At 38.9% G+C, this 15,195-nt stretch overlaps 1 protein-coding gene across 5 annotated transcripts in view; it reads left to right on the plus strand.

Annotated features, from left to right (window-relative positions):
* Nucleotides 1–15,195, plus strand: part of CNTN5 (contactin 5) — a 1,021,024-nt gene that overhangs the window by 451,190 nt on the left and 554,639 nt on the right. For all 5 annotated transcript variants that reach the window (XM_030560071.1, XM_030560062.1, XM_030560093.1 and 2 more), the window contains one exon: nt 9,820–9,949. In XM_030560071.1, coding sequence (XP_030415931.1) covers nt 9,892–9,949 — 58 coding nt within the window. In that variant the 5' untranslated portion in view covers nt 9,820–9,891. The remainder of the gene's footprint in view (nt 1–9,819; nt 9,950–15,195) is intronic.

Below are 15,195 nucleotides of genomic sequence, written 5' to 3' on the forward strand. Positions count from 1 at the left end.
GGAAAAAATTTTCACTAGGAGGGTGATTAAAGCACTGGAATGGGTTACCTAGGGAGGTGGTGGAATCTCCTTCCTTAGAGGTTTATAAGGTCAGGCTTGACAAAGCCCTGGCTGGGATGATTTAGTTGGGGATTGGTCCTGCTTTGAGCAGGGGATTGGATTAGATGACCTCCTGAAGCCCCTTCCAACCCTGAAGTTCTATGATTCTATGATATATTGTTATAAAAGTGCTTGTACTGATATAGCATATTCCCATTCAGGAAAAGAGAGAAACTATGCCAAAATAAAGCACCTTTATAGCAGTATAGCAGTGTTCATACTAAGGATTGCACCAGCATAACTGGTTTAGTCAAATATCTTTAAAAAAAACATCTAGCCTTCATGGATAGAAGAGAAACTGGAAAGTTTGACCTCTAAAAGCTCAAACCCAGAAAACAAATATAATGCACTCCAGACTTACCAGTAAAATCAGTATTTTAAGGAATATAACTCAGGATTTTTGAGCACTTGGCTTTGCAGTACTGCATGAGTATTGAAACTTGAAGTATTTAGGTACCCATCCAGTTCAGAAACAGAAATGATAATATGCACCCATACCTACTAGCTTCAATAGTGCTTATTGGGTGCTGAATACCTTGAATGAACTGTCCACGATCAATCCATGGAATTAAAACAAATTGCTAAATAATTATTTGGATATTATGCAAACCCCCCACCACACACAAGAAAATTGCAAACTGCTTTGGATGGTCTATGAACAGAAAAAAAAAACCAAAAAAGAACTAGATTTGCTGGATAAATTACTAGTGGCAAATTATTTGCTCCATTTTAATTTTAGATGACTAGTTTCTGAAAATTGCCGGCAGGCAAAATTAATCTTGTCCTTATCTAACAAACTGTTCATGAATCTGCATATCCACTCTAAGAGATCAGAATATTATATATGTATATAATAGAGACACCATCTTTCCTTTTAATAAGTAACAAAATGACTACAGAGCTTATTCAAATCACATTATGCAAAAGAAATCTATAGTATTTAATATCCTTGGGATGCCCTCATGGCTTCCAGTGCACTGCTTTACCAGTCAAGATGATGAACCTATCCCAAACAGACCAAATTTCATGTCTCAGGGTTCAAATTTATATGCAGATCTACATGCTTTGGAAAAAAAAGATGGATTCGAATAAAGTGATATTTAAAATAATTTTAAGCAGCATTTGCCTGGCAGGGCTGTTCTTAAAGAAACTATATTTTTGCCACCCAGTGTGTGATTCCATATCAAGTTTCTTATGGGAAAATGTAAATATTTATATAGGGTGTTCGCAACAAAGGACGGGAGCCTGAAGTCTCTGATGGGAGAATGCATCTTAGGGATGAACAAAAATGTCCTGGAAAGAAAGTTGTGTAGTTTTCAAATCAGAGTAGCTTATTATTGCTTGTATAAATGTTTGTCTCTCTCCCCCCCCCCCCAATTCAGTTTTAGGAATACACACCTTATGACGTGCCCTTGAGATAGGAATATCTATTAACCATTCATATCCTGAAGGCTGTACATATTTCAGCAGTCTCATTTGTTAAGACAAAAAATAAAGAAGCATAATCCATATTTAGAAAGTATCTGGAAGAGCTAGGGAAAGTATAAAAGGGTGAAACAGCAGCTGGGCAGGCGGGACAAGCATTCAACATTGGCAGGGTCTGAAAAAGCATTTTAAAGTGCCAAGAGAGCTGTTAAGGAAAGGTTAAAGAAGTCAAAGGGGAAATGTGAGACCATAGTAGTGTAACACTTGTATTTCTAGGAAGAACATTGATCCAGATTTAGAGATGAAAAATTAACTCCAACTTTCACAAAACCTCCAAACAAACAAGGAAGGGGGGGGGAGAAATACAGTTGAATCTCTATTTTATGAGCTAACTGGGGACCAAGGTGTTCATAAAATAGAAAAGTTCATAAAACCACACATCTCAAAATTACAGTATATACAATGCATTGCTTTCTTCTTGCCTGTCTAACCACTGCAAAGTGATTTCCAGCAGATGAAAAGCATTGGAATGTGAAGGGTTGGCGACTTGGTCTTTACAGACATCATTTTATGTGATTTTTTCCCCTTCTCAGGAAAAATGGTTTGTATAACTGGTGGTTCATAACACTGATGTTATAAAATCAAGGTTCTACTGTAGGATTGTTTTTATACCACCTAAGAAAATAGGAAATGACAAATAAATACGTAGTATGTGTTTGTCCAGACACTGCGTATCTGGTGTCTACATCTTTCATGTTTCAGAAAGTCTGAGTGACTCTGGTATTAATAACTTGGAAAAGTCTCCCACTCTACTTTAGACAGTATTGCAATCAGATGTCTAAGCTATTATACTGCCCAAATCAAAGTAGCTTTCTCAAATCAACAGTTTTTATAAAAATAGCTCATGCCCAAGATTTTCAAAAGTAATGAGTCTTGTGGATAAGGGAGAAGCAGTGGATGTGGTATACCTAGACTTTAGTAAGGCATTTGGTACAGTCTTGCATGATATCCTTATTGATAAACTAGGCAAATACAACTTAGATGGGGCTACTATGAGGTGGGTGCATAACTGGCTGGATAACTGTACTCATAGAGAGTAGTTATTAATGGCTCCCAATCTTGATGGAAAGGTATAACAAGTGGGATTCCGCAGGGGTCTGTTTTGAGACCGGCTCTGTTCAATATCTTCATCAATGACTTAGATGTTGGTATAGAAAGTATGCTTATTAAGTTTGCAGACAATACCAAACTGGGAGGGATTGCAACTGCTTTGGAGGACAGGGTCAAAATTCAAAATGATCTAGACAAATTGGAGAAGTGGTCTGAGGTAAACTGGATGAAGTTCAGTAAAGACAAATGCAAAGTGCTCCACTTAGGAAGGAACAATCAGTTTCACACATACAGAATGGGAAGAGACTCTCTAGGGAGCAGTATGGCAGAAAGAAATCTAGGGGTCATAGTGGACCACAAGCTAAATATGAGTCAACAGTGTGATACTGTTGCAACAAAAGCAAACGTGATTCTGGGATGCATTAACAGGTGTGTTGTAAACAAGACACGAGAAGTCATTCTTCTGCTCTACTCTGTGCTGGTTAGGCCTCAGCTGGAGTATTGTGTCCAGTTTTGGGCACCGCATTTCAAGAAAGATGTGGAGAAATTGGAGAGGGTCCAGAGAAGAGCAACAAGAATGATTAAAGGTCTTGAGAACATGACCTATGAAGGAAGGCTGAAAGAATTGGGTTTGTTTGGTTTGGAAAAGAGAAGACTGAGAGGGGACATGATAGCAGTTTTCAGGTATCTAAAAGGGTGTCATCAGGAGGAGGGAGAAAACTTGTTCACCTTAGACTCTAATGATAGAACAAGAAGCAATGGGCTTAAACTTCAGCAAGGGAGATTTAGGTTGGACATTAGGAAAAAGTTCCTAACTGTCAGGGTAGTTAAACACTGGAATCAATTGCCTAGGGAGGTTGTGGAATCTCCATCTCTGGATATATTTAAGAGTAGGTTAGATAAATGTCTATCAGGGATGGTCTAGACAGTATTTGGTCCTGCCATGAGGGCAGGGGACTGGACTCGATGACCTCTTGAGGTCCCTTCCAGTCCTAGAGTCTATGAATCTATGAATCTGTAACGATTGTTGCCTCGGTTTTTGGTTGCCCAGCTTAAAAGACTTAATTTTCAGAGGGTGGATGTTTAGCACTTTCTAAAACCAGGTCTTTTTAAGGTGTCTCCATGTGGGTACCTCACAACTGAGACACCCCAAAACAATAACTTTTGAAAACTTTAACCCATGTATATAAATCAAAGTTAATTTTGAACTGTATCCCAGTTGCAAGGCTAGCTTCATCTCTTCCCTCCTCCTGATCTCCCTAGCTATGTTTACTCTACGAGTGAGGGTGTAACTGCTCATATATTCACACTTGAGCTAGCTCTCATCGAGCCAGCATAGGCATAAATTACAGTGTAGCCATGGTAGGCTGGGTAGTGGCAGCAGAGGCACAGCTTAGTTGTGCTGAGTAGAAACCCACCTGAAACTGGTGGATACATACTCAGCAAAACTAATCCACACTACTGCAGCTGTCCATTCTACCACAGCTACACTGCTATTTATACTTCGGCCTGGTCTACACTACGTGTTTAAACTGATTTTAGCAGCGTTAAACCGATTTAACGCCGCACCCGTACACACTATGAGGCCCTTTATATCAATATAAAGGGCTCTTTAAATCGGTTTCTGTACTCCTCCCCAATGAGAGGAGTAGCGCTAAAATCGGTATTACCATATCGGATTAGGGTTAGTGTGGCCGCAAATCGATGGTATTGGCCTCCGGGCGGTATCCCACAGTGCACCACTGTGACCGCTCTGGACAGCAATCTGAACTCTGATGCAGTGGCCAGGTAGACAGGAAAAGCCCCGCGAACTTTTGAATTTCATTTCCTGTTTGCCCAGTATGGAGCTCTGATCAGCACGGGTGACGATGCAGTCCCAAATCCAAAAAGAGCTCCAGCATGGACCGTATGGGAGATACTGGATCTGATCGCTGTATGGGGAGACAAATCTTTTCTATCAGAGCTCTGTTACATAAGACAAAATGCCAAAGCGTTTGAAAAAAATCTCCAGGCTACACAGTGCTGCGTGACAAACGTAACAGAAAGCCAAAAAATCAAATGGACGCTCATGGAGGGAGGTAGGGGGTACTGAGGACTCCAGCTATCCCATAGTCCACAGCAGTCTCTGAAAAGTATTTGCATTCTTGGCTGAGCTCCCAATGCCTGTAGGTTCAAACACATTGTCCGGTGTGCTTCAGGATATAGCCCGTCAATTTACTCCCTTCCCCCCCATGTGAAAGAAAAGGGAAAAAAATTGTTTCTTGACTTTTTTTAATGTCACCCTATGTGTACTGAATGCTGCTGGTAGACGCGATGCTGTGGCAGTAAAGAGCAGTATCCACTGCTCTTCCCTCCCTGGTGGCAGACGGTACAATATGCTTGATAGCTGCTGAGTGCTCCTGGCTGGCCTCAGGTGAGGCCAGCCGGGGGCATCTGGGTAAAAATAGGAATGATTCCCAGTCATTCCCAGTAGATGGTACAGAATGGCTGGTAACCGACTTCATCATAGCAACTGGGGGCTGAGCTCCATCAGCCCCCTCCCTTTCATGTGTAAAGAAAAGATTCTGTACTGCCTGGACTATCATAGCAGCGGGATGCTGGGCTCCTCTCCCCCATACAGCTTAATGTCCTGCCTGGATTATCATAGCAGCTGGAGGCTGCCTCCTCCTCATTTTATCTCACTAACAAGTCACTGTTTCTTATTCCTGCATTCTTTATAACTTCATGACACAAATGGAGGGGACACTGCCACGGTAGCCCAGGAAGGTTGGAGGAGGAGGAAAGCAACGGGTGGGGTTGCTGCAGGGGCACGTCCTGTGAATGGCATGCAGCTCATCATTTCTGTGGGATCTGACACGGAGCAGCTGTGCTCTCTGGTTCTCTAGTACACTGGTTCTCTAGTACACTTGCCCCATATTCTAGGCAGAACTGACTCTATTTTTAGATACCATAAAGGAGGGATTGACTCGGGGAGTCATTCTCATTTTTGCCTTTGCACCCCTGGCCGACCTCAGCCAGGGGCACCCATGATAGCAGCAGACAGTACAGGACGACAGATAACCGTCATCTCATTGCCAATTTACAATGGCAGCAGATGGTACAGAACGACTGATAACGGTCTCTGTTATCATGCAAAAGCAAGTGAATGCTGCTGTGTAGCACTGCAGTATCGCCTCTATCAGCAGCATCCAGTACACATATGGTGACAGTGACAAAAGGCAAAACAGGCTCCATGGTTGCCATGCTATGGCGTCTGCCAGGGCAATCCAGGGAAAAAGGGCACGAAATGATTGTCTGCCGTTGCTTTCCCGGAGGAAGGAATGACTGATGACATTTACTCAGAACCACCTGCGACAATGATTTTTGCCCCATCAGGCACTGGGATCTCAACCCAGAATTCCAAGGGGCAGGGGAGACTGCGGGAACTATGGGATAGCTACGAAATGCTACCCACAGTGCAACACTCCGGAAATCGACGATAGCCTCGGACCATGGACGCACACTGCCGAATTAATGTGCTTAGTTTGGCCGTGTGCACTCGACTTTATACAATCTGTTTTACAAAACCAGTTTATGTAAAATCAGAATAATCCTGTAGTGTAGACGTACCCTTAGACTTGTAGCTCGATGATAGCTAGTGTGAATATCTGTACACTAGGATGACCGGATGTCCTAATATTAGGGGCTTTGTCTTATATAGTCAACTATACCCTCTTCCCCCACTTCCAAAAAAAAAAGGTCCCATTTTTTCAGTCTTGCTATCTGGTCATGCTAGCATACACAAGAAGGGGAATTGCACCCTTAGCTTGTAGTGTGGACATGACTTCTGAATGCATCCCCCTCAAGTGTTAGGCATTGTGCCTTTTCTCCCCCGGAGTGTGTAGAGATTATTAGAGATCCAGCCCACCGTGTTTGTGAGGAATGGCAGACTGTCTTTATATGTTGTTTATATGGACCCTTACCTCCTTGCTCTATGGCTCCTTGTGATCACCCTGAATAGTGGCTCTAAATATTTACAACAAGCACCATAGAGTAGAATTCCTCATATCTCCCTCTCTTAGACCAGGCTCTGGCCTATAGTATGCTATGGATCAGCTGTCCAGAGGTCTGACTGGATGCAGCACCTGTGGTTCTTCTTTTCAGGAGTCTATGACCTTTGATGTGCAGTGATCAGACTGCCTTCTTAAAACCAAAGTATTCTTTATCTTAATAGCAGAAACAAAACATTGAGAGAAAAAAGATTTTTAAACGCATATCTTATCATCCCCTGATGACAGTCTAAGCAGGCTTAACTTCTTCAGACACCCCAATGAGTGCTCTGTCTCAGTTTAGTTTCCCCAAGCAATTTCCTCATCTCTTCAGAGAGAGTGAGAATACCTTCTAATCCAGGCAGAATTCCTTTGCCCTTGTCAAGTTACCAGGCTTTGACCCTGCTTGTCAAAAGAGTAGAATCTTCAAAGCTAAAAGTTCAGGCATTGACTCTTAACACCCTTAAGTGTTTACTGAGGAATGGCTTATTGTGAGACATTGTTTCATGTCTGTCTTGTTTTTTTTCCCCTGAAACCTCTCTATTGCATACAGTAAACATCCCATAACCAGGTCAACATACAGAATTCACAAATGATTACAGAGCCACTCCATTGGTGTCACAACCTGTTTTTACTTTATTATGCTTGTTTGCTGGAATTTGAAATTTTGTTTTGTTTTGGTAGGGTTGGGCTAAGTAGGTCACAGCTAAGTATTTTCAGCTGGTATTTGGAGCTGGAAAAAGTCTTTGGGGCAGATCTGTGGCTGGTGCAAACTGTCATAGCTCCATTGAACTTCAATGACATGTTCATGAAAAATTCATCACGCTTTCTGAGCAGCTACAGAGCTTTTTTTAGAAAAATCCAATTTTAAAATTCTTTGAGAAACGGACACATTTTTCAAAACTTTTTTTTCATTTTTAACAGTAGTTATTTATTTCATAGTTTCATAGACTTCTAGCCAAGAAGGGACCATTAAATCATCTAGTGGTCTCCCCAACTGTATAACATAGGCCCTAGGCCACATCCAGCTACTCCTCTACTGAACCAAAACTTATTTTCTTAATTTTTCCAAATGAAAATGTGCCTCTGGTTTTTGAGGAATTTTTGAGCTAACAACAGACCAGGAATTAATATTGTTCATAGTATGATTTAGAGTTCAACTGCTTCCTTTGTGAATAATGTCATTATCATTTCAGAAATAGCTTTTGAGATAGTCTCACACTTTCCTTTAGTCCTGGAAACACTTTTTCCCTTGTTCTTGCAACACAAAAATCACCAGAATTTTACTTACAATTTCTGCTTTGTTTCTTATAAAAATGGGGATAACATTGCAGAAAAAAAAAAGAATGATGTATTCTACAAGTTTTAACAGAAATAGCCATAAGGAAAAAAAAGTTAAATATTAATGAAAATATTTATTTCCCATAGGTCTGGCCAGCAGAGGATGCTGAAAGAGATAACTCACCCTACCTAGGGAACATACTGACTGAAACACAGATTATCACAGAAGTGAAAAACAAAGGCAGCTAGCATTAATAATTAATTGAGGAAGGTTCCCTGTGGAGGTTTAGATGAGCTGCAGTTATGTTCTATTTCAGAGAAGCATATATTAACATATACACCTCATATTAAGTATCCCCAGTCTAAGCTACCTGAAAAGAAGAACAATCCCAAATTGGGAATCTTTATTTGTGTTGAGTGCTGCACCTGGCCTGCCTTATAAATGAGAGCTGACAAGTTACACCTTTAGAGTGTTTCAAGAATAACTTTTCTTATAAATAAGTATATAAATAAATGCAGCCTTTCCTTGCTCATGCAGTGTGTGTGTGTTTGTGCATGTATAGAAGAGGGGAGATAGAGTACATTTTAAAGGGGATGATGTGGCAGAAAGATTTTTGTACATTCTTTGAACCATTTACATGATTTTGCTTCGACTGTGTTGTACCCCTTCAGCATCCACTTTCTGTGATTATTCTAACAAATGAGTGATGTCACCACTAGGAAAATGTTGATGTGCTAAACTGTGCCACTTAGCTAATTGTTCGAATTAGGGGTTGTAAGTGAACCACATCGAGTCTGAGGGAGTTAGGGAAATGATTCGCATTCCCTCCCTGAATGGCCCAGTGCACAGTACAGAATGCTGCATTCTGGGACTGTCTTGTGGCAGGTGCTGATGGCGGCCTGCACTTCAAGAGTGGAAGGTTCATTGAGTTCAGTTGCATAAGGGCCTGTCATAATCCAGCTGTAAGCAATTATGGCAGAATAGCCGGGGAAAGCTCATCCAATCGTGGAACAGAAATATACCTATGTGGCCATAGTCAAAACAACTGGACATTTGAATTGTGGATGCTGACTTCCTGAAGCAATACAGTAAACAATCTGTAGGTTGCAATCTGTTAATAAAGTTCTGATTGTTACAGTACTATCTAGGAACCATGATCAGAGATTGGTCCTGTAAGCAAGAAGAGTTTCTTCTCAAGAAATCTCCCAAGCTAGGTATTAGACAAGACTTAACAGTTAGGTGCGATTGACAAAAAAATGGGATGGGTGTCAGCTTGGGAGGGTAAAGTAAATAAAAAGTTTATTGTCTATAAATGGTGGTTGTATTAAACATCCACCATGAGATTTCATACAGTGAAAAATTAGTGGGGATTGCAATATATTTTGGCACAATTTGCAAGTAGTGGAAGTGGTTGAATGTGGTGAACTAGTTGTTCTTTGAAACTATTTCACCCACCTCTAGAAAATACCAAGAGATTGCTTCAAGGACACTGGGGGAAAATATTCAGCTGCATTTAGCTACACTTGCTGATGAAATGTGCAGTATGCACTTATAACTCTGGGCTCCAGGAGGAACAGGAATGTAAGGCCCTGACACACCTCTGCCTTTGAGGTGAAGAACTAGGGCTTTTTAATCTCCATTGCAGCTACACAGTGGCATTCACAATTTAGCTCTTAACATAGGTAGGTACTGTGCTACACTATATTTTTCTTGAGAATCTCTCAAAATACCTCCCTTTCAAAATGTCACCTCCTACTTTACGTAAAGAGCTCTTGGGATTGCACTAGGATCTAGGGGTTCTTTTGAATAGCCTATCATATTTTTGTGATATGTTTTTACTTTTCCTAACAGAGACTTTGTCTTCTATGTCCTTAGATTAAGCTTTAATGAAGAAACGTCAAAGCTGCTAACAATCACACAAACAGGGACTCAAGACCTTTGTGACCAATGATGTGGTCTTCATGGAGACTGATTCTGTTTCTATCACTCACTGGGTGTCTTGCAGGTAAGAAAACCAAAAACTTGTGTTACTGTTTTAAGAATTCCTGGCAAGTAGAAAATGGCAATATAAAAGCAAAATTACTGCAAAGAAAAATGAACAAATCATGTCAATTAGCATTTAACCCAAACTATTAATGTTATCAGCCTATTTATTAAGTTTATAATTGCTTAATACAAAGTTGAACAAGTATTGTCCACTTGGCATTAACGTTTCTCAGGTTTACTTTTAATTTGTAAGGAAGAATGGAAAAGTTAGTCGTTTGTCCAATCACAAAAGAATATCCTAATTTTTACAGCTGCAGAGAGAAAAATCTGCTTGTGAAATAATTGATCTAGCAAACTGCATTGACAGGGTTGATAACTGCGGCATTGTTTGGTGATTCTGGGCTGTGAAATTCTCAAAATCTTACCATGTTCTGTATCTGGAAACAAATTATGGAGTTGATTTTTCTTTCTAAAATGATGTGTGTTATATTGATATGCACTAATGATTCTGTTTTTGCCTGCAACAGTATTCCTTTGAGCTTTTTTCCCTTGGCTTCTTTAACTTAGTATTATTTTTTAAAGTAAATAAACTGTGTTGCTTTATACTCAATAATCATTTAATCTTTCCATCTGGGGATTCTTGTAATTTGATATAATGCTATCCAGAATTGATCTTTCATCTGCCCCTAGCTTTATCTTCTTTCAACTTTTCAGTTTCCATAAACTGATTTTTTTTAAGTATTTTTTATTTATCTGCCTTCATTTACAATAACCAAAGCTGAAACAGTCTAAATATTATTGGTTGGATCCTTTATGTGAGAAATGTTTCTTTTTACAAGTTGTCCTTCTAGCTTCGGGATAATAATAATATCTAGCTCTGATATCACATTTTTCACAAATAGGATCAGGCCTTATGTTCTGGAATTATAAGTCCTTGCGCAACTCCACAAAAATATCCTAACCTTGATATTCCGTTCATTTCTTCCTGGTACTGCTAGCTCTCTGCCTTTTTCAGTGCTTTCCCTTTTGCCCTATGCTAGTTCACCATGCCACTCTCTTCTCATTCAGATATCCCCCAAAACTTTTATTCCATGATACCTGCAAGAAGTCAGTTAGCAATAATAGTAATTAAAATAAGATAGGTTGATTATGTTTTTTGAGTGCAGTAGACCAGAATATGTTTGTATATGTATATCGAGGGGAGGAGGTGGGAGAATATTGTTTGTGTGTGTGTAAACAATACAGATAAAGTCTTTCCTGTTCTGGGTTTCCCAGTACAGTTGTAACTCTTTTAGAAAAGGGGACTGTCTTTATTTCTGTGTCCTATGTAACACATTGTTAGTGTTTAGAAAGTAATGTTTGTACTCCAGTTATTCCAAGAGTAGTCCTCTATTGCAATGGTTTTCAACCTTTCCAGACAACTGTACTCCTTCGGGACTCTGATTTGTCTTGCGTACCCTAGGTTTCACCTCACTTAAAAAAGTAGGCTTTGGCTTTGGGCCTGCTCAGTGGGGCTCGGGCATCGACTTTCTGCCCTGAGCCCCAGGAAGTTTAACATTGGCTCCAGTGATCCACAGTTTGAGAACCCCTGACATATTATATAGTACAGTATAAACAAGTCATTGTGTGTATGAAATTTTAGCTTGTACTGATTTCACTAGTGTATTTTTATGCAACTTGTTGTAAAACTAGGCAAATATCTAGATAAGTTGATGTACTCCCCGGAAGACCTCTTTGTACTCCAAAGAGTACGTGTATTCCTGGTTGAAAACCACTGCTCTGTTATATAGTCTAGTTAATTAACTTTAATTTTCTTAAATGGAAAATTTCACTTTGATTTTTATATTTGTTTTTACTATAAACATTATAGACAGTTTGTAAATACAAAGTTCAGAGCACTCTTTGGAAATCAATAATTAGAAACAAGAATCTCTGATTTAAGCATTGTATCTTCAGCCTTGCAACTTAAATGAAAGTCACAATTAAAAAGGCAATATTTGGCATAATATTTCACAGTGGAGTCTGTGTCCCTGATCCTGCAGCAGGATGAGCATATACACAGATAATGGGGTCAACTGGACACAATCAAGTGCAAGACTCGGACATTAGACACCATGGTCATTTCCAACTTTTTAATGCTGACAAGTTCCAGATTATACCATTCCATTATAAGTGCTCTGAAGCAAATTTGAACACAATTAAGGAAGTAATCTCACCAATTCCCTGTTCAGATAAATGTGAAACTAAGGAGATTAAAAACCATTTAAAATATAAGCAATGATAAATGTCAAACATTGATTCAAAAAGTCTTGAATGGAGTTTGAAATATTCCAGTTTATACTGAATATTAATTTGGCTAAAGAATAACACCCTGAAAGCACTTGACAATCAACAAGACATTATATTTAATTGAAATATCTATTCTCTCTCTTCTTTTTATTCAATATTTTTTCCTGCCAGGTATTCAAAACGCTCTTGTTCTTCCATCTCTAATTTGTTAACTAAATCCCAGTCTATTATTATTATTGGTTGTTTAAGGATTATTCCATATTATGTGGCAGGTTAGAATTCAGTAAATAAATCATTTTTACTTCAAAACCATTTTTCATATATTGTTAAAAATAGTTTAGAGCAACACGTCTGTTTCTCTCAAATGTGTTAGATAATTGTCACAATAACTGCAGCATCTTCAGGTGCTACTTAAATCACATCTCATCTGAAGATTTAATACCACAAGATCTTAAGTTAACCCGATATGATAAAATTGGATTCAAACCTGATAGGATCAGATTGTCAAAATAAGTTATAATTCTAAGAATGTGCTATGTGTGTTCCTTTTGACATTTGATCACATAATTCTGCAATTACAGCTGCTATTATGTCATTGCAGTCACTGAAGTATATTTGCTGCTGAAAATACTTTCTGCTATTGATTTTGTTCAGCCTACTAAGTTGGGTGCTTTAGAATTTTATTTTCAGTATTCTCAACTGCACATTTTTTCAAAGGTAAGGTAATAGATGTGGATGCTGATGCACTAAGATAAAGGACGTTCAATTCCTATTATTTCTGGCCATATTCAGATTCAGTAATTAACCATTATGTCACCAGGCAATGATAGTATTCCTTCAGGGAAAAAAGTTGAGTTATTGCATTGACTTTGCACTGTTGAGGGGAGGCATCCTAATATGAATATAGAGACTGCATGTCTTCTGTGTGCATAAATGCACTAAATATGTTTCTGGGCAATGGGGAAAGTTAATTGTAGGTGGAAAAGCAAGAGCAGAAGATAGTGAAATTTAAAAATAAATAAGGCAATGCAAGCCTGTGTGACTCGTTAAATATGCAAGAATCCTAATGTAAGCTACAATCATCTGAGAGTTTACAAAGCACCCAAAAGTCCTGTTTTTTGTAACAAGTGGCTTATGAGTTATCCACCAGCATAGTTCAATATGCACTAGTTCTTGCCAGGTATGAGTGAATGTTAATACATATAGAATTCCCAGATCAAAGCTGATTTTGAAATCTGCAATGGCAAAAAATAGTTGCATTTCCAAAAGAGATACCAGTTCTTCTAAAAAAAAGATATCTGGGATAAACAGTTTCTCTGAGCCACTTAAAATTTTGCAAGAATAAAAGGTTTTCTTTGGCAAGAGACCACATGTATAACATTTCAGACAGAATGGATTTTCTTTGCAGAATATGTTGATGGTTGGGGGGCATTGAAGCTTCCTTTTAAATGGTGGAAAGTGTTTTACAGTCTTAATTAAATTCACACTGTGTCCTATGCTTTATGTTCTGTAAAACCATTATATTTTGTGAGATATACAATACGTACTACGTGAGCCTTTAAGTATGTAGTGAAATTGATATGCCAATGTAGCCAGTCAGTCATGTATAGTGTATGTTCTAATGGCATGATGCTTAGACATAATGGCACTATCAACAATTGCCAGCTGGATTTACTGAGGAGATATAGATGAGCCATGAGGCTTGTGGATCAGCCTGATTTACCTTGAGACAGTGGCTAGGCATTAGGAATTCCTTTCTATCATGAAAAGGAGATGAAGTTGCTACAGGTGCTGGGAGTTACTACTGTGTTGTGGTTTCTTTTATTGCAACAGATTATTTTTTCAAGCTAAACTGCTGGTGAGGAAAGATTAGGGGACTAGTTTCACTTGAGGACTGCACTGCATCTGGGCCAAGGATATGGGAAAACTATAAAACCCTCTTTTTGTGAGCAATTGCAATATAGAGATTGTGAACTGTAAGATAATGGACCAACAAGGACTGGACTAGCCCATTCCTGACTTTGAGCTCAGGGAGGCTTTAATAACTGAAAAACTAGTTTAGAGCTCAAAGCCAGTTTAGAAGGGCCCTACAGCAAATGATTCAAAAATTTTGTTCTGTATCGTCTTGGTTAAGTATTTTTAGATGAAATTCTAATTATAAAAGCACTTGTGAGTATTCGGGCATTGTGTAATTGGCATTACCAAACAAGTATGAAGGTTTGTTTATCTTTTTTATTAATGGAAAAGCCTAGAGCAAGGTAAAATTTCTTACACTTAACATTTGGTTCTCTGACTAGTTTGTGGGACTTTCTATTACATCATACCCTGCAAACTCCAATAGTTTTTCCTACAGCAGTGTCTTGCAGCATCTTTGGGGCATGTGCATTGTAGGGGGGTGAGAAGGGAAATTATCGGATTGTTTTACTATCTATTCTTTTAATAATCTTGTGTGTGTGTGTGTGTGTGTGTGTGTGTGTGTGTGTGTGTGTGTGTGTGTGTGTGTGTGTGTGTGTGTGAGCGCGCGCGCATATACACAAACAGGGATATTAACTTATTTTTGGCTCATACTGCAGATAACTAGGCAAAGCATCTCTTTTTTATTGGAATTGTTAACATTCAGTTGCCTTGGTAGTTCAGACAAGCTGAAATTGAATATGCTGAACATAACTTTAAATTAATGCTACCTAACCTTGGAATAAATGAAATGTGCACGTCTCCTTGGGTTTAACTAATCTGAGAAATGTTTGTAAAAACAAAACAAAAACCACATCAAATTATACCTAATCAGCATTGGTTTAATAGAATCAGTAGGCTTTTATTTGCATATACCAGACACCACTGAAAGAAGCTGGTTTGAGACTATGATACCCTGCCATTCTTTTCTATAATTATTACAACTTGTGTCAACATGCTTCAAAGTGTAAAGAAATGCTAATGACGGGATAACACAATGAATGCCATTTGCATGGTTTCTCT

Source organism: Gopherus evgoodei, chromosome 1, assembly GCF_007399415.2.
Source record: "Gopherus evgoodei ecotype Sinaloan lineage chromosome 1, rGopEvg1_v1.p, whole genome shotgun sequence".
NCBI lineage: Eukaryota > Metazoa > Chordata > Testudines > Testudinidae > Gopherus > Gopherus evgoodei.